We start from the raw sequence: 27,581 nt of genomic DNA, 5'->3' as shown, positions 1-27,581 counted from the left end.
AAAAATCTAAATTTAAAGTACAGTTTCTTTGATATGCTCATGGCACAAAGGTTTTGCTCATTTGTTTTGGTATGTTTTCAGAGTTCAAACACATTTAACCACATTTATTCCTTAGGACAGTCTATGGTTACAGAGATTTCTCTGATAATTTTACATTCTTGTAGAATTAAGAATAGTGCCTGAAAGAACCAGATGAAATTGTAATCTATCCATCACTGTAGTGTTGAGCACACAGTGATGGTGTTCAAAATATTCATTGATGGGATAAAATTTTAATTCTGTCCCACAATTTTTTTTCTTCTCCTGAAGAGCTACAATTCTTTGAAAAATTTCCATTGAGTTCTATTCATTCGTGGCTTTCTTTTTTCATTTGTTTATTTGCTTGTTTCATTTTGGTTTTTAGGCCACATCTGGCCATGCTCAGAGGTTGCTCTTGGCTCTGTGTTCAGAAATTGCTTCTGGCAGGCTTGGGGGACCATATGGGATCCTGGAGATAGAACTAAGGTCAGACCCGTGTTGACCACATGCAAGGCTATGATCATCTGTGACTTTCTATGAATGGACAAATTCTGAATTGTAACTTTTATAGGTCACATGTGTTTGTGATGGAAAAACAGATATATGGTTTGAAGATTGACAGCATTATAATACAACATTAAAAATTACTCCTATAGGGCCTGGAGAGATAACACAGCGGTGTTTGCCTTGCAAGTAGCCGATCCAGGACCTAAGGTGGTTGGTTCGAATCCCGGTGTCCCATAGGGTCCCCCGTGCCTGCCAGGAGCTATTTCTGAGCAGACAGCCAGGAGTAACCCCTGAGCACTGCCGGGTGTGAACCCAAAAACCAAAAAAAAAAAAAATCCTATAGTGTACTGTCATATTGCAAGCAGATTTTATTTAAATCAATTGACAAAATTATGTGAGATGACAATTAGTTTTTTTTGTACTCATCATTCACAAGGTGTACATATATAATACTGTATGCTTTTGATATCTATGGACTTTTCAACCACAGTTTTAAAAGCTAGGAAAGAATAAAAATTTAAATAATGAAAATTAATACCTACAACAATATAAAGTGACTTAAGGTGACATTTTAACCCTTTACAGTCTTCTAAACTGTGAAGTTTTCTATCTTCTTAGGTACAATGTTCTATATTACTTAGGTCAGGATAGAATATGTAAATACCAAATATATAATACCTTCCTTTTCACTTCTAGTTTTCTTTGAATGTCCCAATTTTTACCTTTTATCTTCTTTAATATAAAGAGGTAAAATAAATACCTGTAACAATATAGGAATTGACTGAAGGCTGCAATTTAAACCCTATGTGCAGTCTTCTAAACTGTCAGGTTTTCTGCCATCATGGGCACCAGTGTTCTAAATTATTTAGGTCAGGTTAGCATACCTAAATACCAAATTTAGACTACCTACACTTTTTTATTTATAGTTCTCTTTCAATGTCCCAATTTTTATCTTTTTCCTTGTTGAATATATAGAAGTATATTAAATTACCTTTTTATACCTTATTTTTTATTCTATAAGACACACATAGTTTTTAGACAAGAAAAACAAGAAAACATTCTAAAGCAAATACTGTGCTAAAATATTTAATAAACTATAACAGAATTACTTGATTGTTCATAGTATGTGGTATGTCTGTACAATAAAGGGAGTATCACACTGCAGAGGTCAATTGGTTAGTCTTTGCTCTCCTCCCCTGCTCTCAGGCTTCAGTTCCAGGCAGCATTCGATCCATAAGATGAAAAGGCATTTTCTCTCATCTCTTTTGGAGAAAAAGTGCATTTTCTGATATGAAAACTATGGTAATTATTTAATTTTGTCAGGTACAACTAATATCTAAAACAAATATATACTTAGTTTATGTTATTTTGTCTGTTCTTGTTATATATTTTAATCATTTGTTATTGCCAACTACATATTAATTATTGTAAAGTGTAGTTGCAAAACAAACCCAAAAAAGTTAAAAATAAAAACAGCTTAATGAATTATACCTCTATCTAAACTCTAAGTATGCATAAACATCATTTGTGATTTTTTTACTTTAATACAAATTTTACTTTTTTTGTTTCCTTAAGAAATTCTCCCTGCAAATTCTTGTCAGTGCTGGTTGTCTTTACACTTTGTGATGTGTGCCAGTGTCTGTGGAGTAAGGTGTTATCACATTTTTGCTTTGATTTGCATTTTCCTGATGATTAATAATGTGGAGCACTTTTTTATATGTCTTTTGGCCATATGTATTTCTTTGTTGAGAAAATTTATTGCACATCAAGCAACAAACAAACAAAAACAATGCTTCCCTATGCAAACTAACTTGTATTAAGAAGTCTATGTCAGGTCCAGAGTGATAGCACAGCGGTAGGGTAATTGCCTTGCACACAGCCAACACAGGAAAGAACCCAGGTTCAATTCCCGGCATTCCTGATGGTCCTTCGAGCCTGCCTGAAGATATTTCTGAGCGCAGAGCCAGGAGGAAACCCTGAGTGTCACCGGGTATGACCCCAAAACCAACCCCCCCAAAATAAGTCTATGCCATTTTATATTAGTATGGCCATACCAGCCTCTTTGAGAATGTAGTTTACTTGAAGGATTGTCTTCAAAGCTTTGACGTAGAGTCTGTTTGCTCTATTTAAATTTGTTTCTTGAAGGCATAAGAATGTTGCCTTGTTTTAAAGTAGCCTTTTTCTTTCTACTTAGAAAATTGGTTTTGAGTCTTTCAAGCTTCCGAGTAGTTATCAAGGAAGTTGTGCATTGTTTTCTCAAATGTGAATGCATATCTAGCTCTGTAATGCATTCTTATTTTTGTTGTTTTTGTTTTGGGGCCAAACCCGGTGATGCTCAGGGGTTACTCCTGGCTAGGCACTCAGAAATCGCTCCTGGCTTGGGGCATCAGGAGATTGAACCGAGGTCCATCCAAGGTTAGTGCGTGCAAAGCAAACACCTTACCACCTGCTCCACTGCTCCGGCCCTGTAATGCATTCTTGGTTATCATTTGTTTTCTTGTTTGGGGGGTTTTTTTTGTTGTTTTTTTGTTAAACTATATCACACTTTTGTTTTCAGGGACTGCTGGATCCCTTGTGATAAATCTGCTATAAATCTTAAAGATGATCCTTTTTGTTTTTCAACATTGATATTGCTAATTTCAGTATTCTAACTTTGTGTATGTTTTTCATCATTCTGTTTAGTATGTTTCTTGAGCTGCTTTAATTTTATTACATTTTAGCTGGTACCCTTTGGGCTTGCATGCTACAGGCTCTGACACAGACTGGAGCCACTTCCCAAGTTTATGAAACTTTGTATTTGACTGGTGTCTGAACTAAGAGTTTTTCCTAATATAGAAAGTGTACATCAACTAGTAGTTCCATAAAGAAGAAAGATTCCAGCTGAAAGTGAGTGGGGCCATGAGAGAGAAGACCATGACAACTGTCTCTGTCTCCCTGACAACAGAGGACATCAACAAGCACTCTCTAGTCAAAACCAAAACAAAACAGGAACCGAAGTGATAGTGCAATGGTAGCCATTTGCCTTTCACGTGGCTGACCTAGGACAGACCTTGGTTTGATCCCCAGTGTCCCAGATGGTCCCCCAAGCCAGGAGCAACTTATGAGTGCATAGCCAGGAGTAAGCTCTGAGTGTCACCAGGTGTGCTTCAAAATCCAAAATAAATAAAATAAAATAAAATAAAATTTTCCTGTTCACTTACACCGTCTGAGAACTAGAAGCTGCCAGGATGTATGTGCAAATGCTCCTTCCAAAAAGTTCAAAAAGGAGATGGGGATGAGACCTTTCATGATTTAAAAGGTTATGCATTGCTCTAGGAATGTCCAAGCTTCCGATAGTATAACTATGTTCAAATTCTTCAGCACGAATGAATAAAAAATAAAGAAAATAAAAAAAGGTAAAGGAAACATTAGCAAAAGTTTCCACCTAATCATGTGGGAAAGCCTTTATTAAAGAAGTCAATAGGACCAACCCTCTGGGAAAAGATAGAAACAATTAACCCAGCCATTGCCAATTAATATATTAATATAACATTAAAAAAAGCTGTTAAGAAACTATTTGGATGTAGCTGTTCAAAATACTGTCCAAAATTATTGGATGTCACTCTTAGCTAAGAGTCAAACAGAAAAATTAGTCAAGGTTTACCAGAAAAGTGCTTGGTCATATTGCCTAAAAGTATTATTTCTGCTAAAAGACAAGACCTGTTCAATATTTTAAGGAGAAGCAGTGGCTTCAACCAAAATAATCCTTACTATGCCATCAACCATGTATGACAGAGTGTTCAGCCAAGAGGGTTGGCCCAATGAGATCAAGTCTCAAGTTGCTACCCCTGAAATGTCACCTTAACAGTGAGGCAGAAAGGCCCCAGGCTGTCTTTGGGCAGCCAGGGAGGAAACCTGGGCAGTGATGACCATTCTTGTGAGGCCAGGAGCCAGGAGGCGAAAGAGGCCAACGTGGTAGTTCTAACTACAGCAGCCAACGTGGAGGATGAGGAAACAAGCACTCTGGAGGCTGGATGATTGGAAGTAGAGGTAGCAGTGGCTCCAACAACGACCTACACTGGGAGGTGCCACCAGGGAGGCAGGGAGCAACAGAAAAAAAAAAAAAAAAGAAACCAAAAGCCAGTTACCGCATGGCAATCTTGGTAGCAGGCATGGAGGGAGAGAGGGTAGAAGGTCAAGGAAGAAGCTAGGAAGACTGAAGGAGCCAGAATTGTCACCAAGATGGCCAGTTTGAATTGCACTTCCAGAAAGGAGGCTATCAGTATAGTCATTCTGTCTCTGTCAGTGACAGGGGAGACATTGCACTAGTTGAGGCTACAGACCTTGACATCTTGCTAGAGCTCATGTAATATTAACTTAGATTTAGAGTTTGTAATTCAGCCTGGGTTTTCAGATGGTACCAGATGATGAGGGGGCAAGCTGATCCTTCTCTGGTTTGAGCCTTCAAAATTCTTCATTGGAAATCTGTTCGTTGATATTCTCTCTCTCTCTCTCTCTCTCTCTCTCTCTCTCTCTCTCTCTCTCTCTCTCTCTCCCTGTGTGTTTCACAAATTCAAGTCTTCTGTATATTTGACAGACACATATAGGACATATACATACACATACATACACATATAGAAGTAATTTTTGTTGTTAAAGATGATGGCCATGTCTGATCAGTAGACTTAATCAGTTGATATGACCAAGTTCACAGTTGGAACTTGCATATTTTGTTGAGAGATTACTTGATTAGTAGTTTTAAAAATTTTATTATGCATTTTTTAAAATGAGGATAATGAAAATTGGCATATATTTATTTTTGAGTTGACCACTAAAATACCCTTCTAGTAATAAGAATCCTTTCAGAAATTATCTTTCAAGTACTCTAAGTCTTGTTTCCTCAGCACAATTATGCTCAGAAGGACTTTTTGATGCAGAGAGGTTTTTGTTTCACACAATAGAATGGTTTAGGTCTGTTCGGAGTAACTGAGCTCTTTTGCACTTCCAGTAGTCTGATCCTTTCCTCAGAATTCTGCAATATATGTGCAATTCTTATGTAAGTCACTATGATTAAAATCAAAATTATATTTATTAAAAAAAAAAGCCTGAGCAAGGGCCCAGAGTGATAACATAGTGGGAAGGGTGTTTGCTTTGTATTAACCAACCCTGATTCATTCCCTGGCATTCCATATTCCCCAAATCCTGCCAGAAATAATTTCTGTGTGCAGAGCCAGGAGTAACTTGGGTATGGCCCCCAAAGAAACAAACAAATCAGTGCAGAGCTAAAATCTCTAAAGATCATAAAGCCCAATTTCCATTGTATGCATAGGCATTTAATTAAGCATAGCAGCTCTAACATAAATGAAAACTAAGTTTATCTTTCAACCTACTGTGTACTTGAAATATGTGAGCGAAAACAGCAAACTGAGATTTGTCTTACAACTGGCTTAGCAAATACAAGTTAGTTTGCATTAGGGAGTTTTCGTTTTTGTTTGTTTGCTTGCTTGCCCTGCAAGAAACGCAATACAAGCGCACACAACCAAGGCCTGTTTCAGCTTAGTGCAGGAAGCCCTTTTTATTGGTGCAGAAAACAAAAGCTTTACTGAGTTGATGTTTCACTGTCCTTTACAAACTCTGCAGGAAGCTTCTTGCTGGGTTTTTGTCTATATAAACATTGTCAAGCTGTGAGTGAAAATGGCTGGAGGTATGCTTTGTGCGAAAGGTGAGCAATGAAGTCTTCATTTTCTCTCTTTAGAAATAATAACTGGCAAAACTTGGAAGTAAAAGGACTGTACTTTAGTAAGTGAAAAAAGACTGTGATAAAATCAAATGGCGGAACAGTATTCAATGCTAAAAATAAACTCATATTAATAAAAAGGCATTTATGAAACAAATATATAATATTACTTGAGAAAAGTTTATCTGAAAAGCTACAGAATGTCTGATTCCAAATATATATTTTTCTGAAATAAGAATTATCTATGGATATATATAGAAAGTGCCATGTTGGGGCCGGAGAGATAGCATGGAGGTAAAGTATTTGCCTTTCATGCAGAAGGACAGTAGTTTGAATCCCGACACCCCATATGGTCCCCCGAGCTGGCCAGGAGTGATTTCTGAGCAAAGAGTCAGGAGTAACCCCTGAGCACTGCCAGGTGTGACCCCCCCCCCAAAAAAAAGACATGTTCTTCAAAGGAAGGTCCAAATAAATTAGCAGAGAATAGAGAATTTATAAAAAGGTGAAATTATTCTGTGTGACTAAAAAGCATATACATCCTATTTGATATGTTTAATATTTGTCTTAGTCCACATTTGTTGATAAAGACTTGTCATTTAGATTTATTAATTAAATGTAGTGCTCATGTGAGGGAATTGTGATATTGGAAAAACTTCATATATAGAAACAGGATTCGTAATTTTTTAAACTTCAACTTTGCTATAAATGTAAATAGACTTTACAATAAAGTTTATTTTAAAAAATCTATAAATATGGATGTGGAGCATTAGCACAGCAGTAGAGCAATTTGCCTTGCATGTATCCCACCCAAGACAGACCTGGGTTTTATCTCGGCATCCTATATGGTCCCCTGAGACTACCAGGAGTAATTTCCGAGTGCAGAGCCAGGAGTAACCTCTGAGCACTTCTGGGTGCAGCCCCCACAAAAAAATCAATAAATATAAACCTTCATACTAATTGGGTAAAGAGATTGAAACCATATGATTTTTTAAAAAATCTTTAATCAAAGAACTATGTTATACAGTTATTGATATCGGGACCGAAGAGATAGCATGGAGGTAAGATGTTTGCCTTTCATGCAGAAGGACGGTGGTTTGAATCCCAGCATCCCATATGGTCCCCTGTGCCTGCCAGTGGCGATTTCTAAAAATAGAGCCAGAGTAACCCCTGAGCATTTCTAGGTGTGACCCAAAAACCAAAAAAAAAAAAAAAGTATTGATATTGAGCTTAAGCATATCATATTTCAATACCAACCCCACCACCATTATCAATTTGCTTCACCAGAATTGTGCATTTTCTTTTTTTTTTTTTTTTTTTGGTTTTTGGGCCACACCCGGTGACGCTCAGGGGTTACTCCTGGCTATGCGCTCAGAAGTCGCTCCTGGCTTGGGGGACCATATGGGACGCCGGGGGATCGAACCGCGGTCCGTCCTAGGCTAGCGCAGGCAAGGCAGGCACCTTACCTCCAGCGCCACCGCCCAGCCCCGAATTGTGCATTTTCTATCATTACAAGGTCCACTCTCACCCTGAGAGGCACAATACCAAGTTTAATGATTGAAGCTTAGATCTCATGTTTTTGATATTGTTGAGTCTGTGTTTTGTATGTTTAACTATATAGCACTTCCATATAACCAATGCAACAAAAGCCCCATTATTATTCATTGTTTATCTGCTTATTAATTTATTGATATTATTATTTATTAATAAACAGCACCATTCATTACTATTTATTATATTATTAATATTATTTATCAATAGTATTTATGTATCACTGTCTGTTGTTTATAATAATATTACATTATGTATTAATATTTATCCATTATTCAATATTATTATATTAATGTTCTTGTTGTTTATTGATATTTTGTATATCAAATTTTCGTTTGTTTTTTTAATATTTAGTATATTGAATTGTAATTATTATTATTCAATATGCTATATTGAAAACAATTTTAAAAAATTCCAACATTTCTTATGATAGATACCCTCAAATGCTAAATTACTTAACTTAGCAAACGATAGTTATCCAAGAATTATAGTTAACAATGTGAACCTCCTAAGATACAGAACAACATAAAAATAAATGTTCCCTTTCATGACTGCTCTTATGCTGATTGTTATAGGCAGCACAGTAGAATTAAACAAAAGCATATGAAATGATAAAGTAAAATACTTTTGCTATTTGTAGATGAATCACTGTTGAATAAAAAATTCCTATGAATTTTGAAAGAAAATGAAATTCCTAGAAGTAATGATAAAGTTCAGCAAGACTGCAGAATACTGAGTAAATACACAAACCAAAGCATTATTATAATATACTAAAAATAAATGTTTGAAAATGGAAATTATGAATACATTACCATTTCGACTAGGTAAAAATAAATGAAATACCTAGGTTCAAGTCCTAGAAAATCTGTGGACCATAAAAACAATACACTACAGTAATAGATGAAAACACCACCTTGATCAAGGAAAATTAAAAAAAAAATCTTGATTGGAGACTAGTGCTCAACAAACATGTCAATATGTTCTATTCTGGAGTAAAGTTTAATTATTTCTTATCAAAATATTAGCAATATTGCGGGGTCCTGAAGCCCCCCAGGGGGCCCGGCCAGCAGGAATTAGCTGGGAAGGCTTCTCAGACAACCGCACCTTTATTTAGCTGAACAGAAGCACGGCCACACCTGTAAAAAATCTGAGAGAGGTTAATAATAAAGACCCAAGGCAATGTCTCACTGCTCAAAGGCAACTTTATTTGGCTACAGCTCCTTCTTATATAGTGAAGGAGAAGGGGGCAGTACAAAGGTGATGTCAGTCATACTTTTGGCGCGAAGGCCCATACAAGGCAAGGATATATTTCAGGTTTCAAGGAACAAAGAAAGTAAATCATGCTCTAAATAAGGAAGTGGGCAGTGGGCTAGGGGCTGGATGACCTTCAAGTTATGATGAACGTGCTGTTTCTATGGAAATTTCTAGTGACCTTCTAGCTGCATTCCTAATTGCTTGACTATCAGGAGGTGGTGCAAGATGTGCTTGCCTCAGTGATCTTGAACAGACAATGTAGCATACACTTATTGATAACAGCCTAGTTCACTCCGGAATGTGGTCTTAAGGAGTGGGGCCTTGTTTCTGATAACGGTACCGGACAGTGTTGCTCTCCTCCGGGCTAGAGTTAATTATATCCTGCAGCTGCACATTCCTTTCTCTTTAGCTCAAAAACTTACAGCAAGACTGCATGTAGCCTTTAGGTAAAAGGCTGGACTATGGCAGAAAGAACAGCAAAATGGCCTCAAACAAGTCACAGTCCCCAACACAATATTGTTCTTAGTCTAGAAAAGTATAGGGGCCTGAACTATAGCTTAATGAGTAGGGCATTTGCCTTGCATGTGACCAACTCAGGTTTGATTCCAGGCATCCCCTATGGTTCACCAAGACTTCAGAAGTGATTTCTGAGAGTAGTGTCAAAAAGTAATCCCTAAGTACCACCTAGTGTGGCCCACAAACCAATAAATAAATAAATAAATAAATAAATAAATAAATAAATAAATAAATAAATAAATAAATAAATAAAAGTAGAAATGGAAATATTAAGGGTCAGTCAAACAAGTGAATAAAATAGACATGAGTACCGTGAGATTTATTTTATATAGTTATTATTATATTATCTATTTTATTTTTTAATATTTTTTATTTAAACACCTCAGTTACAAACATGATTGTGGTTGGGTTTCAGTCATATAAGATGACACCCCCCCATCACCAGTGTAACATTCCCATCACCAGTGACCCAAATATCCCTCCTCCCCTCCCTGCCCCTACCTGTACTCTAGACAGGCTTTCTATTTCCCTCATATATTCTCATTGTTAGGATAGTTTGCAATGGAGTTATTTCTAAACTCATCACTCTTTGCGGTGAGGTCGGCTGTAACATCAAGCCCTCCTCTCTTTTGTCTAAGAAAATTGTTGAGAAATGTCTTTCATTTTTCTTAAAACCCATAGATGAGTGAGACCATTCTGCGTCTTTCTCTCTCTCTCTGACTTATTTCACTCAGCATAATAGATTCCATGTACATCCATGTATAGAAAAATTTCATGACTTCATCTCTCCTGACAGCTGCATAATATTCCATTGTGTATATGTACCACAGTTTCTTTAGCCATTCATCTGTTGAAGGGTATCTTGGTTGTTTCCAGAGTCTTGCTATGGTAAATAGTGCTGCAATGAATATAGGTGTAAGGAAGGGATTTTTGTATTGTATTTTTGTGTTCCTAGGAGTGGTATAGCTGGATCGTATGAAAGCTCAATTTCCAATTTTGGAGGAATCTCCATATCACTCTCCAGAAAGGTTGAACTAGTTGGCTGTGTGCCAATCTGTGTGGTGTGAGGTGGTACCTCATAGTTGTTCTGATTTGCATTTCCCTGATGATTAGTGATGTGGAACATTTTTCATGTGCCTTTTGGCCATTTGTATTTTTTCTTTATCAAAGTGTCCATTTCTTCTCCTCATTTTTTGATGGTATTAGATGTTTTTTCTTGTAGAGTTCTGTCATTGTCCTGTATATTTTGGAGATTAGCCCCTTATCTGATGGGTATTGGGGGAATAGTTTCTCCCACAAGGTGGGTGGCTCTTGTATCCTGGGCACTATTTTCTTCGAGGTACAGAAGCTTCTCAGTTTAATATATTCCCATATGTTAATCTATGCTTTCACTTGCTTGGAGAGTGCAGTTTCCTCCTTGAAGATGCCTTTAGTCTCAATGTCATGGAGTGTTATACCCACATGTTGTTCTAGATATGTTATGGTTTCAGGTCTGAAATCGAGGTCTTTAATCCATTTGGATTTTACCTTCATACATGATGTTAGCTGGGGGTCTAAGTTCACATTTTTGCAACTGGCTAGCCAGTTAGGCAACACCACTTGTTGAAGAGGCTTTCTTTGCTCCATTTAGGACTTCTTGCTTCTTTATCAAAGATTAGATGATTGTATGTCTGGGGAGCATTCTCTGAGTACTCAAGTCTATTCCACTGATGTGAGGGTCTGTCTTTATTCCAATACCATGCTGTTTTGATTACTATTGCTGTGTAATACAGTTTAAAGTTGGGGAAAGTAATGCCTCCCGTATTCTTTTTCCCAATAATTGCTTTGGCTATACGAGGGTGTTTATTGTTCCAAATGAATTTCAAAAATGCCTGATTCACTTCTTTGAAGAACGTCATGGGTATCTTTAGAGGGATTGCATTAAATCTGTACAACGCTTTGGGGATTATTGCCATTTTAATGATGTTATTTATGCCAATCCATGATCAGGGCATGTGTTTCCCTTTCCATGTGTCCTCTCTTATTTCTTGGAGCAGAGTTTTATAGTTTTCTTAGTTTAGTTCCTTCACATCTTTAATCAAGTTGACTCCAAGATATTTGAGTTTGTGTGGCTCTAATGTGAATGGAGTTGTTTTCTTAATGTCCATTTCTTCCCTATTATTATTGGTGTATAGAAAGAGCATTGATATTTGTGTGTTAATTTTGTAGCCTGCCACCTTGCTATATGAGTTTATTGTTTCTAGAAGCTTTTTGGTAGTCTTTAGGGTTTTCTAAGTAGAGTATCATGTCATCTGCAATCAGAGAGAGCTTTACTTCTTCCTGTTCTATCAGGATTCCCTTGATATCTTTTTCTTGCCTGATATATATAGCAAGGACTTCCAGTACTATGTTGAATAAGAGTGGTGAGAGCGGACAGCCTTGCCTTGTGCCAGAATTAAGAGGAAAGGCTTTTAGTTTTTCTCCATTGAGGATAATATTTGCCACTCTCTTGTGGTAGATGGCCTTAACTATATTGAGAAAATTTCCTTCCATTTCCATCTTGCTGAGAGTTTTGATCAAGAATGGGTGTTGGACCATCAAATGCTTTCTCTGTGGATATTGATATGATCATGTGATTTTTATTTTTCTTGTTGTTGATGTTGTGTATTATGTTGATAGATTTACAGATGTTAAACCATCCTTGCATTCCTGGGATGAAACCTATTTGATCATAATGAATGATCTTCTTGATGAGGCATTGAATCCTATTTGCCAGGATTTTGTTGAGGATCTTGGTATCTGTGTTCATCAGGGATATTGGTTTGTAATTTTCTTTTTTGGCAGCATCTATGTCTGGTTTAGGTATCAAGGTGATGTTGGCTTCATAAAAGCTATTTGGAAGTGGTCTCATTTTTTTTCGATTTCATGAAAGAATCTTGCCAGAATTGGTAGTAGTTCCTCTTGGAAAGTTTAAAAGAATTCATTAGTAAATCCATCTGGGCCTGGGCTTTTGTTTCTGGGCAGACATTTGATTAGCGTTTTAATTTCATCAATAGTGATGGGGTTGTTTAGATATGCTACATCCTCTTTATTCAACTGTGAGAGGTGATAAAAGCCCAAGACTTTCCAGGGGTATCAAAGTCATGGCCCGTGGGCCGTTTGTGGCCCTGCCCTAAAGTAATAATTTTTTGTTTTGTTTTGTTTTAGTTGTTTGGGTCACACTCCCCAATGTTCAAGGCTTACTACTGACTCTGCACTCAAGGATCACCCCAACTTTTTCTCCTGTGGCCCCTAGGTATATTGAGTTTGAGACCCCCGATTTATCCATTTCTTCCAGGTTCTTATTTTTAGTGGCATAGAGTTTCTCAAAGTAGTTTCTGGTGACCCTGTGAATCTCTGCAAAATTGGTAGTGATCTCCCCTTTTTCATTTCTAATATGAGTTGTCAAGTTTTTTTTCTCTCTTTCTTTGTTAGTTTTGCTAATGGTCTATCAATCTTGTTTATTTTTTTTTTGAAGAACCAACTTCTGCTTTTATTATCTTTCTGATTGTTTTTTGGGTTTCCACTTCGTTGATTTCTGCTCTTAGCTTTGTTATTTCCTTCTGTCTCCCTATTTTTGGGTATTTTTTGAGCACTTTCTAATTCTATGTGCTGCAACATTAAGCTATTCAGATAGGCCTCTTCTTCCTTCCTGATTTGTCAACAATTATATTAAATATTTTGCTGGCCCCTCATTCGGTGCATTTATGTTTAGGAGAGTGATTTCTTCCTGCTGTACATATCCCTTGATTAATACAAAATGTCCATCTTTGTTCCTTACAACTTTCCTGAGTATAAAATTTGCATCATATATTAGTATGGCCACTCTAGCTTTTTTGTGGGTGTTGTTTGCTCAGATAATTTTCCTCCAGCCTTTTATTTTGAGTCTATGTTTGTTCTGACTATTCAGGTGCATTTCTTGTAGGCAGCAGAAGGTTGGATTGAGTTTTTTGATCCATTTTTGATCCAGACACTCTGTGTCTCTTAACTGGTGCATTTTGTCCATTGACATTGGGAAAAAGAATTGTCCTGGGATTTAATGCCATCTTTATATCAAAATTTGGTGTGTCTTTTGGTCAGTTTTGTCTTAAAGTAGGTCTTTCAGTTTTTCTCTTAAGACTGGCTTTGAGTCTGTAAAGTTTCTGAGCTGTTGTCTGTCTGTGAAACCATGTATTCTTCCTTCAAACCTGAAAGTGAGTTTTGCTGGGTGCAGTATTCTAGGCGAAGCATTTATTTTATTGGGTTTTGTCACTATGTCCCACCACTCCTTTCTGGTCTTGAGTGTTTCTAGTAATAGGTCTGCTGTAAATCTCAAGGATGTTCCCTTGAATGTAATTTCCCTTTTTGATCTTGCTGCTTTCAGAATTCTGTCTCTATCTGTGGGATTCGTCGTTGTGACTAGGATGTGTCTTGGGTATTTTTTCTGGGGTCTCTTTTGGTTGGTACTCTTCGGGCATGCAGGATTTGATCACATAAATTCTTTAGTTCTGGAAGTTTCTCTTTAATGATGTTCTTGACCATTGATTGTTCCTGGAAATTTTCTTCCTGGGTCTCTAATGATTCTTAAGTTGTTTCTATTAAGCTTATCATAGACTTCTATTTTCATCTGTTCACATTCTTTGACTAATATTTCTATTGTCTGTTCATTTGCTTTAAGTTTTTTTCCAGTCTCTCCTGCTGTATGGAGTTTTTATTATCTCATCTTCCATAGCACTAATTCTATCCTCAGCTTCCGTTACCCTGTTAGAGAGCTCATCCATTTTGTCATTCAATTCATTTACTGAGTTTTTTAGGCCTGTTATTTGACCTGTTATTTCAGTTTGGAGTTTTCTGATTTCTGTCTTTATATTTTCTTGTTTCTTATTAGTGTTCTGTTCAACTCGATCCATGGTTTCTTTGAGTTCTTTGAGCATCTTCCATATTTCTTGTCTAAACTCCTTATCTAAGAGACTGACTAGTTGGTTGGCCATTTTCCAATCATCAGACTTGCCATCTTCATTCTTTTTGTCTGGCGCTGTCCTGCATTGTTTCCCCGTTGTCACACTTGTATTGTGGGTTTTTCTATGTGTTGTGATGGTATTCATTGGCTAAATGATGTGCTTGGCCACGCTCCTCAGGCTCCACCCTTTCTGGATGGGTTGACTTGCCTCCAAGGAAGGGGAACCCTCTGTGGATGAAGCCTCACACAGGATCAAATCTTGGGCCTGAGTACACAGCAGGGAAGACATTCTGGGGAGAAATGATGGGCTTCGGGGATCCAGCACATTTTCTAGTGTGATTTTTTTCTTCTTGTTGCAGTGACATTCTTTCATTAGAAAGAGTGCCGGCCATGAAGCGAAACAGAGCGACCATGCATGCTCTTCTGGAGTCTCCTGGAGAGCAATTTTTCTGGGCCCTTTTTGGCCCACTCCTGTGAGGTTCAGGAGACAGGACAGTAGAAAAACACACACAGGCAACACTCACAGTTTCTCACAGTCGGAAACCACTGGACAGGCGTCTATTTTATTTATTTTAATACTTAGTATGTTAGTATTAGTTATTAGTATATTAGACTAGCCATTTTATGTGTCCAATGCCTCAATCCTCAGAACCACATGGTTTTCTAAGCCAAAATATAACGTAATGCTTCTTATGTATTTTTTATTTTTTACTTTCCTCGAATATTCCATTGTTTCTAATAAAATCTTTATTTAAGCACATGGTTACAAACATGAATGTAGTTGGGTTTCAGTTATAAAATGTACATTCCCCTTCACCAGTGCAACCTTCCCATCACCAATGACCTTCACAATCCTCCCCCACTTGTTGCCTGTCTTTGAGACAGGCATTCTACTTATCTCATTCAGTACCATTGTCATGATAGCTGCTGATTTAGTTATTTCTCTAACTGTACTCACACTCTTTGTAGAAAGCTTCATATCATGGTTCTGTCCTTCCAGACCTCATCTCTATTGTCTCTGGATATTATTACACTGATGTCTTTTATTTTTCTTAAATCTCACAGACGAGTGAGATCATTGTGTGTTTATCTCTCCATCTGACTCATTTCACTCAGCATAATAATTTTTTCCATCCATGTATAAGCAAATATTATGAATATATTTTTTCCTAACAACTGCAGCATTCCATGGTGTATATGTACCACAGTTTTTTTTTAGCCACTCATCTGTTGTTGGGCACCTGGGTTGTTTCCAGATTCTGGCTATTGTAAATAGGACTACAATGAACATAGGAGTCCAGAGGACATTTTTGTATTGTTTTTATATCCCTACGAGTGATATTGCTGGATTATATGGGAGCTCAATTTTCATTTTTTTTTTTTTAGGAATCTCCATTCCTCAAAGAAAGGCTGGACTAGACAAAATTCCCACCAGTATGAATAAGAGTTTCTTTCTTCTCACATCCCCACCAGAACTGATTGCTCTTGTTCTTTGTGATTGGTGCAAGTCTCTGTGGTTTCAGAAGACTCATTGTTATTTTTATTTGCATCTCTTGATGATTAGTGATCTGGAGTATTTTTTCATATGTCTTTTGGTTATTTCTATTTCTTCTTTGAAGGTGTCTGTTTATTTTTCTCCCAACTTATTTTTGGGGAATTATGGGGTCACACCCAGCAGTGCTCAGGGGTTACTCCCGGCTCTACACTCAGATATTATGCCTGGCAGGCTCAGGGGGCCATATGGATGCTGGGATTCGAACCACCATCCGTCTGTATACGAGGCAAATGCCCTACCTTCATGCTATCTCTCTGGCCCCTCGCCCAACTTTTTGATGGGATTAGATTATTTATTCTTGTTCAATTCTGTCAGTACCTGAGTATCTTAGATATTATTCCCTTATCTAATGGTTATTAGATGAATAGTTTCTTTCATTCTATGGGTGGCATTTGTTTCCTACTCACTATTTCTTTTGAGGTGCAGAAGCTACTCAGTTTAATGTAATCCCATTTGTTTATATCTGCTTCTACTTGTTTAGACAGTGTAGTTTCCTCCTGAAAGATGCTTTTACTCTTAATGTCATGGAGTGTTTTAACTATTTTCTCTTTTATATACCTTATGGTTCTGGGTCTGGTATCAAGGTCTGTAATCCATTTGATTAGATCGTTGTGCATGGCATTAGACCAAAGTCTGAGTTTGCTTTTATGTCAGTGTTTTATTTTGACTGATATCATTTTTGTGATTTGCACTACTTCAAAATCACACCAATATTCAATGCACATCATCCTCTCTCAAGGACCCCAATACTGGCACATTTTAGCCCTCTATTTCAGCACACTCAATGATCTGTTCTTTGTATGTCTTAAGCCATTTGTTAACACGTTGCTGTACATGAGAGAGATAATACTGTATCTATCCCTTTCTTTCTTACTTCAACAGTTTTACTGTGTTTTTATTATGAAAGTAGATGCTAAAGGGTGCAAATTCACAGTGAATTGAGGCTAAGGCGTGTAGTCCTAAGGTGGTGCTATCTGATCTGCCCAAAGTTTATAAGACAATATTTCAAGCAAACAACTCCCAAAATGCTAGGATGTACATACTTCAGGCTCAAAAAGTTTATAAGAGAAGCAAAAGTCATTTCTTACTGATCAAAATACATACACACAACAAAGAACTCATTCTCCTAAATATAAATGCACCTAACAAAGAATGAAAAATACACCTAAAATATTTTTAAGATGACTTGAAAAAAGATATTGATAGCAACACAATAGTAGTAGGAGACTTCAACAGTGCTCTGTCAACTTTCAGTATATCAACTACGTCAGTGGTCGGCAGCCTGTGGCTCTTTACACTTTTAATTAGGCTCTTCTGTGTGCCAGGCGGTCGCTCCAGGAGTCAAGACTCTGCTCCTAGCCTCTGCCAGTGCGTGCCCTGTGTGCAGCTCCACTGGCTCCAAGAGTGTAAGATGATACCCAGTATTAACCCTAAACAAAAATGTTCCCCCAATGTCATCCTTTCTTAAACCTCTTCCTTTGATATGTAAAAGCCCAGTGAATATGTACTTTTGTCTCTCTCTCTCTTGACCTGAAGCCTTCTGGTATTGGGAATTGGTTTTAATAAAGAAAGAGGTGTTCTAGCTTTTTGGGCTCAAGGCAGAGAGTACAAAGTAAAAGGCCATAGACTCCATGATCATCCTTTCCTGGCTAGCTTGGTTTATTATTTCTTTCCTGCTACCCTGCTTCTTCAGATCAGGTTGGGTGGGGTTTAGAGATACAGTGCCTGGAGTGATCTTAAAACACATATTTTATTTTGCACAAGGGTGGGCATCTTCCATGAAGGGATTCTCAACTCAGACTTTTCTTTTCCATGGATTCTCATGTTCAAAGTACTCATGATTAAAGTTGTGAGCTAATGCCCTTAAATGCTGTTTTTCGTATTGATCATGACTTTCTGCATAATATAAGTGCCAATCAGAAATTTTTTGCAAGAGTGGAAACATTTCAACATCTCCTTCTCAGACACAGCTATCCCAGAATCAGATTCTTTTTTGAACACATCCATCTTATGTCTCACTGTAAAAACTACTTGTGAAACTCCCCTGCAGAAAAATATTAAGTTCGTAGAGAAAATGAGCAATGTCTGCCAAATACACAAGCTTAGCTACCCATTCCTTGTCCAACTGGGGCTGTACAAAGTCAGAGTCTGCTCTCACAGCAACTGCACTACTTCTTCCCTCTTGCCAACAAGGCAAAAGAGCGCCCTTCCCCTGAACAGCCACTTCACTTCTTCATGGAGAAGATGCTAGTAGTGGGCATCCATACTCTCACCCAGGGTGGTGAATAGCCTGGATTTGATCACAATTGTGAATCTCACAAATTATATTTACCGTGTCATCTGTCACAGAGTTTAGTTCAGCAGGGAGTTTGTTTTTTTTTTCTTTTGAATCCAATCTATCATAAATGAGTGGATACAATGTACTGGTGTGCAACTTTTGTTTCTTGTGACTACACTAAAACACTGAGCCATGCACAGTGCATTATCTGTACATACATCAACACACATCAGATTATTATTCTGAAATGAGTCAGAAGGAGAGATGTAGACACAGAATAATCATTTTGTCATATAAAAATAACAAATGGTAATATGGTAATAATATCTAGAGAAAATAGGGATGAGGGACAGGAGGACTAGTCCATGATAGGAAGCTTGCCATAAAAAGTGGTGAGCTAACTTAGAATAGAGAAAGGTACATTATGACACTGATAGTTGGAACATATCACTCTGGACAAGAACTGGATGCTGAAAATGGATAAGTAACATGCCTGGTACCTTTTAATTAACAATATTGCTAACCACGGTGTCATAAAGAAAATTTTGCAAACCGTGGTGTCATAAAGGAAAAGAGAGGTAGAGAGAAAAAAATATGTCTGCCCCTGACACAGGCAAAGGAGGGTGAAGGGGAAGGAAACAAGGCACATTGGTGATGGGAAAAGTGCACTGGTGAAGGGTGGTGTACATTCTATGATTGAAACTCAAGTATGAATAATTTCATAACAAATATGCTTAAATAAAAATCATTTTAAAATGTTTCAGGCACTCTATCATAAAATTCCTTTATGATCTATCATATGCCTTTAACAAAGTGCCATTTTTGTTTTTGTGTGTATTAGTGTGGTTTCTTGCAGCACACACTATAAAGTGTCAATAGATTTTTTTTTTCCTTTCAGTGAAATCACTACTTTTCTCTGGAACACTCCTTGCTTTTAAAGATTGTTAAAAGGTTTTTATCTTTTACCTGTTTCATCTTAATATTGTAGGGTTTCAAATTTTCAGCACATTTTGGTTATCAAGAGGAAACATTTTGAAACGTTTTGCTTACTTATTATCAGAAATCAAAGCATTTTTCCTCGAAATGGGTGTTCACTATCCAGAATTAACAAACAATCAGTGGATTCAAAAACTGTATTTCATGGTGGATGTTACGTTTACATCTAAATCAGCTTAATCGTACACTACAGGGGAAAGGAAACACAATTTTTTCGATGTTAGAAGAAGTTATTTCGTTTAAAAACAAATTATCTGTTTTTGCTCAAGATTTTGACAGAGAAACTTTGATTTACCTTCCAAGCCTGTTGAAACATTGCCAAGAATTTTTTTTTTTTTTTTTTTTTTTTTTTTGGTTTTTGGGCCACACCTGTTTGACGCTCAGGGGCTACTCCTGCCTATGAGCTCAGAAATCACTCCTGGCTTGGGGGGACCATATGGGATGCAAGGGGGTCGAACCTCAGTTCGTCCTACGCTAGTGCTTGCAAGGCAGACACCTTACCTCTAGCGCCAACTCTCTGACCCCAAGAAAATAATTCTGATATTGACATTACCTATTTAAAAACAGCACTTTTAAATATAAGGGAAACTTTTCTCGAGAGGTTTCAGAATTTTAGAAACAGCAAAGTGACGTTGGCCTTTGTTATAAAACCTCTGGATGCCACTGTAATGGAATTAAATTTTTCTCCCTTTAATATCGACATTGGCAACTTTGAAATGCAATTTCTGGATTTACAAAACAAAGAACTGTGGAGCTTGAAACTTGAACATCTATGTGCTAATTTAGAAAGATTGGAGAAACACAAATGTGAACTTAGTTCACAGCACAAGTGGTCTGCTTTGAAAGACCTGGAGAAGGAAGATAATTAGATTTTTAACACCTGGAATAGTATTCCTTACTCATATAATCAACTAAAAAAGCTAGCATTTGCTGTTCTTTCCTTTTTGGGTCTACATATTCATGCGAACAATTATTTTCAAGCATAAATATTATCAAGAGTAAATTGAGAATTTGTCTCATCGATGATAACCTGGAATTGTGCCTAAAATTAAAAACAACAACATACAATCCTGACTTACTCAAACTATCCAAGGAAATGCAAGGCAAATGTTCACATTAGTGTTTGTGACTTTGTCAGTCATTGTCAAGATGTAATTTTCTCTACATTATAGGGCAAATTTTATGGAATTTAACATTATTGATAAATAATATCTTTCTAAAGTTTTTGTTTTATTAGTTGTGCTATTTGTATCCTCCCGACCTATATGGATACTTGCATGCAGAACATTCTCAATAAAAACTTATTGAAACTAAAAACAGTGTACCATCCTATATATTTTCGGTTTTAAAAATGTGGCTCTCGGGGTCAGAGAGATAGCATGGAGGTAAGGCGTTTGCCTCTCATGCAGAAGGTCAGTGGTTCGAATCCCGGCATCCCTGAGCCTGCCAGGAGTGATTTCTGAGCATAGAGCCAGGAGTAACCCCTGAGCGGTGCCAAAAAAAAAAACAAAACAAAAACAAAACAAACAAACAAAAAACAACCTCCCCAAAAATGTGGCTCTCAAAATAAATTTCAATTGTGGTTTTGGTGAGATTTAGCTCAGCTGATAAAAAAAAGGTTGCTGACCACTGAACTAGGCTAAAGCTAAGTAAAGAAATATTTGCCTTGAAGCAACAAATGGGAGTGGATCATATATGTAGGGCTTTTAATCCCCCAAATGCTAAATGCATATTTTTCTCTGGTTCATATGATAAATTCTATAGAATAAGCCTGTAACTAAAATAGAAAACATTAATTACAATAGTCAAAAGAAGTGTAGTATCAAATATAAATTCAAAGGATTATAATTACAAGAAAAATACAAAAGGTAAAATTTTTAGAGTCCAATACCAATCTGTAAAGATGAGGGGTCTGGAACTCTGAAAAGACTGGCAAAAGACACTTGATGGGTCTGGAAAAGCGGGTTGAAGCTTGGTACAGAAGATAACATCAAGCTGAATGAAGAAGGAAGGCCAGTACAGTCATCCATGTGTTGGAGCATCCCCAAGCATTACATCATTACAATCATGAGTTGGTTGGGCTTCTACATTTCCTTTGGGATCAGTGCAATCTTGGGGTAGTCATTGTAGAAATGGTCAACAATAGCACTGTGTATGTGGATGGAAAACCAGAAATTTAGATAGCACAGTTTAACCTCCACAGAATCAAAAAGATAGAAACCATACCAACAACCTTATCAGACCATAAAGCATTAAAAATAGATGTTAATCACAAACAGAAATAAATAAAAAAAAACAATGACAACATATGCAAGCTAAGTAGCTTATTACTGAACAACCAATGAATCAGAGAAGATATCACATGGGAAATTAAAAAAGGCTAATATCCTTGTTATAGTTACAAAGATCCTAAACAAAATACTAGCAATAGAAAAAAGATCATTCAACATGACAAAATAGGACTCATCGAAGGGATTAAAGAATGGTTTTGGTTAAACATACATAATACATACAACCTAATATACATATTATCAATAAAAGAAAAAATAAAAATCATATGATCATATCAATAGCTTCAAATAAAGCATTGTATAAGGTCTGGCACCTATTCATAAAAAATATCTCAACAAAATAGGAATAGACAGAAATTTTCAAAATCATCAAAGATAAGCCCACAATCCCACTATAAACATGCTCAGGGGAAAAAAACTAAATGTTTTCCTGAGTGATCAACATAACAAGTTTGCCCACTATCATCACTTCTATTCAGTATTTGACTAGAAATATTTTCCAGGACTTTTAAGAAAAATATACCAAGGAAATCAAGACAAGAAAATGAGAACTCAAGCTCTTACTATCTGTGGATGTCTTTTCTTAGAAAATTTTAGATTGTACCAAAAAGCTACTAGAAAATATAGATTTTTTACAGTAAAATGGCAGGCTACAAAATTAACATGCAAATATCTGTGGCTTTCCTATAAAGATATGATTAAAGATAAGAGATACTTAAAAATAATATCATTCTCAATTGTACCTCATAAAAATCAAGTACTTCGGATTCAACTTAACTAAAGACATAAAAAACCTGTACAAATAATACTTAAAAACATAAATTCCAGAAATAAAGTTGGACATGAGGACATTAAAACACATTTCCTGCTCATGTATCAAAATTATTAACTTAATTAAAATGGAAATAATCCCTAAAGTATCTTACAGACTCAGTGAAATTCCTATCAGAACTTGAAGAAGCATACAGTTTTTTCAAATAAACAGATCAAACACTCAAGAAATTAAAATGGAACAATAACCATCCTAAACTTTCCTCAGGAAAAAGAAAATGGGGTCATCACTTTCCATAACTTCAAGCTGTAATATAAAGTGGTTAGTAATTAAGATGACCTGGTATTTGAATCAAGACAAGTGATCATTGGAATAAAATTAATTTTCTTAGACAGGTCCCCAAGTTAATTTTTGGTAGGACCAAGATTATGAAATAGAACAAGCAAAATCTCTTCAATTATGTGGTACTGGGAAAATTTGACAACTACATGCAAGGAAATAAATTCAGACCTAACTCAAACATCTTGCACAAAGGTCAAATCAAGATAGAGTAAAGACATTGATATCAAACCTGAAACCATAAGATACATAAAGGGAAAGTAGAAAGTACTTCCCATGCCATTAAAGCTAAGAAATCTTCCAAGTATGAAACATTACTGATCAAGCAAATGGAAATAAATTTTGTTGTGATGATGGTTTTGGAACTTGCTTCCAGGATTGCATGTTTTGAGTTACATAGCTTTCTGAAGGTAATTCATTTATTTCAGTGTTTTATAGGGGCCACATTCTTGGTTATGAGAGCAAATATATTCTTTATTGTACTACAGAAGAAAACACTTGGTACATAATAATAGTGCCAGATATCCAACTTGAATTCTAATGCGACTAAAGCAGGGTCTATATTACTGAGGCTCTTTCCTGGTCTTTCTGAACCTAACTGTACCAGCCTATTTTCTTAAATTTATACTTTACAAGTAGAAGTGACCATTTTTAAAATACTACTCTGAGATAGCATGTTTATGGTGGAGTAATGAATATACAAAAACCTATATGAACTACTATGTGTGACCACTTGGGTAATTCTTATAATTATTTTATTAACTAATGTAATGAAGATGAGAGGTGGCAGAGTGTATAAAAGGAGGAGAGGAAAAATTGAAACAAACATCTTATTTAATATGCCAAGTTAAACACATAGAAAGAAGGAGCACATAACCTTGGGGCCATACAAAAAGCTCATAATAAATACAAGAAAAACATATTGTTGGTGATAATATCTGTGGTATAACTATAAAACACACCCTTGTGTAACTCGAAGAGAAAGAAAATAAATTACATGTTCATAATTCAATAAAAATAAAAAAGAAGAAAGGTTGAAATCTATAAAATTACAAAAATTAATAGGAGACAAAAAAGTCAATGTAGGGGAAAGCTGGTGAGATAATACAGTGGAAACTGCTTTCTTGGCACAAAGTACAATCCTTGGCATCCTATATGGCATCCTATCTGGTCCTTCTTGTGTGCAAACACAACAAGAGTGATTCCTGAGTGCAAAGCCAGGAGAAACACATGAGCATTGCTTGCTAGGTGTGGCCCACAAACACACAAACAAAAAGTCAAGAGGATCCAACAAAATAAACACTACATTTGAACTTTTTCATTATAAAATAATAATTTAGCAAACTGGCAAAAAAAAAACCCCACAAACTTTTGAGGTTAACTTAAACTAATATACATGTACATGGAATGTAAAACAAATACTATGCCTTTAATGTGTAAGGAGTTACATAAGTTTTATGGCTTTAGATTCCTTTGTGTGCTGCTAAGAAATATTATAATGTATTACAATCTGGGGACTTGAGGGTCAAAGTAATTGTACATGAGTTCTGTTTTATTTCTCTTAATGTTCTTCGGCTGAAAGTTCAAAGTTAAGATATCAGCAAGGGGACTTCTTCTGAGAATTCTCTTTATGGGTGATTGTCCTTCCACTATATCTTTACCTTGTCCTCTTTCTTTGCATCTTTGTTCTCATAATTAAAAATAAAAAATTAAAAAATAAAATAATTTTCATTATATGATTAAATTATTTAAAATGTTGCATAACGCAGCAAGCAGAGAAGGCGTGACATCCTGGAACACTGAGCATCAAAACAATACAATCTTAGCTGTTAAAATCCTCTCCACCAGAATGTATTAGTTTCATGAAAATGTGAGTAATTTTAGTGTCATTTAGTCTTAGAAGCTAAAATCCTTCTAAAATGTTTCCCTAGAAACTCTGGTGATGGGAATTTACACTAATGGGGGACTGATGTCGACATTTTATATGCCTAGAATTCAATGATTAATCACTTTGCAAACCATCATTCCTTTAAATAAAAAATTAAAATAAATCAAACTAATTTCACATGGGTATAAGGTAAGCAGGAGACTATATAGAACAAAGTTAATGGTGATTAGTTGAGGTACTTCAACAAGACCCAAGTTGTGTTTGAAGTTTAGGATTTCCATAGTTTAATTTGGAACATGAATGCCTGCTCTACATTCAAGCCTCCACCCAAATTGGAAAATTAATCATTACTGCTGTCTAAATAAAACCCACCATTTTTGACTCTTAGTAATGTGCTTTAATCCCCATTCTTTCAAAATAATCGATTTCAATTAACAAATTTATAAAAGATGAAAAAATCCATCATCAGCATTTAAAAGATGTTTGAAGATGCACACCAGGGATACTTTTAATATCAGTAATTAAAATTACAACAACCATAAGTATTGGAAAAGAAAAACCTCAAGTATTACAGTGAGATATAAATATATCAAGGAAAACTCTTTAGAAGTGTCTGCTACACAAACATAAGATTAATTCATATAAGAATAATAGGAAATTTACTAGTAATTGTTTAAAAAATATAGGGCAAATAAGTGTTCTTTCTAGTTTATGCCTCAGGAGATCCTGTGAGATACGATTATTATTCTTCAAATGAGTTTTTATACCTAAAAACCATGAAACTACAGTCAAGATCACATTACTATTAAGTGGTACCAAGTTTTTGAATCCATAGTTTTCCTAAGCCATCAGTTAATAATTATATTATAATGTAAGTTTATTGTTCTGAGCAATTACAGCATTTTCTATGATGGAATGGTGAAGTCAAAGGTTATTGCATTATCAAATTTAAATCTCAAAGTAGACAAAGTAGAAATGTAAAAAGCATGCCATAGATAGCTATGATTAACATAAAGCTTATGGGCATCTCAGATGTCTAAGGGAACAAGAATTCAAAAAGAAAACCACCCTGAAATTTCCCCTTTAATATTGTCAAGTTATAACTTCTCAGATAGTAAAATGGTGAGGTACAGGTCTTAGGCTAAGGTACACAAGAAACAGTATAGTGGGCCTGAACATCATGATCTACCGGTTGGAAAGGTCTACATAAAAGCACAACTCACCAAAGGATAAACGAGTTCCGGGTTTGTAGCTCGAAAGATGGAACTCAAAATAATGTGTTAAGAGTATGGGGCTGCAAAGATGGTACAGTGGGTAGGGTATTTCCCTTGCACACTGCTGACCCAGGTTTGATCTTCATTATCCCTATGGTACTCTGAGCCTGCCAGAAATTATTCCTAAGAGATAGGAGTGCTTACCTGAGTACCACCAGGTGTGACCCCAAAACTAAACAAAACGAAACAACTGAAAAAATCAAGAGTTATTTCCATACAAGATCAATATGTTTGAAAATGTGCTTAGAGGCTTGGAAGTGACACTGAATTTGTTACATGGAGTCTTTCAGTTATTCAAATCTTTTCTCTACATGTACAATTAAAGTATTACTGTGTTTAAAATTAATCACATTGTTGTAATTTTACTTTTTGATTAGGCCCCAAGCTCTTGTAAGAATAATATTATTGTCATTCATAGCAACTTTAAATAATGTCATATTGATTGTATCAAAAAGGCAGAAGTATTGCTGGAGAGAATACTTGGGTAAGCCACTTGCCTTGCACGTAGCTGACCTAGGTTTGATTACCAGCACTTCACATGGCCCCCTGAGTACCAGAAGAAGTGATCCCTGTGTGCAAAGCCGAGCAGTAAGTCTTGAGCACAGCGGGGTGGATTTAAAAAAGACAGAAAGGATAGGGAGCAGAAGAATTTTATATTAATGAAATTCTGACTTTTCTTTGTCTTTCACTGTCCTTCATTAACAATAAAAAATTAAAAAATACTACAGATGCATACATATTGAATAAAACATTTTTTTCTGCATTTTAGGACCAAACTGCTTTGCAGAAACAGCCGTCATCCCTGCAGGCAGAGAAGTGAAGACGGACGAGTGCACCATATGCCATTGTACCTATGAAGAGGGCACCTGGAGGATCGAGCGACAGGCCATGTGCACAAGACACGAGTGCAGGCAAATGTAAGATCGGATAAGCACAGACTGATTTTTTTTAGTATATTTTACGGATGTGAATATTCTAAAGATTCTGGGAATTATCAACCAAAAGGAGAAGATCTTTGATGAGGAATAACGGAAAACTGTATGTCCTTTTTCTTGCCTTGTAAAATTTACTGCAAGAGAAGGAATTGGATGTGTTTCAAAATATCAAGAACTTTGGTCAAAAATTCTTCTCTAAATAAATGTGCTATTTTCACAGTAAGTACATAAAAGTACACTATTATATATGAAATGTATTTCTATGACCCCTCTATTAGATCTTATATAAATGTTTTCTATAGATGCAGATTAAAATGCTGTGCTGTCAACCCTCCTCACTGTGTACCTTCAGATCTTTCTCGGTTCTGATTCCATCACTGGAGATGGACTTTTATTGCTCCTGATTCTTGGAAGAGTGAACCACTCATTACTAATAAGGTAGTGAACAAAATTCGACTAGAGTCCTGCCAAAATTGCGTTTCACCAAATGCTGTTTCTGTGGAACATTCTATCTCATGTATGTTAACAATATATCTTTCTTACGTTAGTTGCTTTCTTCTCCATTTCACTCATTAGGGTGGTACAAGCACAAGGATGATAAGTCTTCTAATTCTTTCAAGATTCTCACATTGTGAGACTTAAATACACGCACATGTTTCATTTTCATTTTCGTTATTTTCTCTTCTAGGCATGGTTTTAAATAATTGTGTATACCGAGGAGCAATGGTAGGGGGGAA

At 36.2% G+C, this 27,581-nt stretch overlaps 1 protein-coding gene across 1 annotated transcript in view; it reads left to right on the top strand.

The window, feature by feature from the left end:
* The window catches only part of VWC2 (von Willebrand factor C domain containing 2), a 166,248-nt gene extending 139,171 nt beyond the window's left edge, over window positions 1-27,077 (top strand). The window contains exon 3 of the mRNA XM_049777284.1: window positions 26,679-27,077. Coding sequence (XP_049633241.1) covers window positions 26,679-26,830 — 152 coding nt within the window. The 3' untranslated portion in view covers window positions 26,831-27,077. The remainder of the gene's footprint in view (window positions 1-26,678) is intronic.
* Window positions 27,078-27,581: the final 504 nt, after the last annotated feature.

The sequence above is a fragment of the Suncus etruscus genome, chromosome 7 (assembly GCF_024139225.1).
Source record: "Suncus etruscus isolate mSunEtr1 chromosome 7, mSunEtr1.pri.cur, whole genome shotgun sequence".
Classification (NCBI taxonomy): Eukaryota; Metazoa; Chordata; class Mammalia; order Eulipotyphla; family Soricidae; genus Suncus; species Suncus etruscus.
This window is presented reverse-complemented; position numbering and strand designations above follow the sequence as displayed.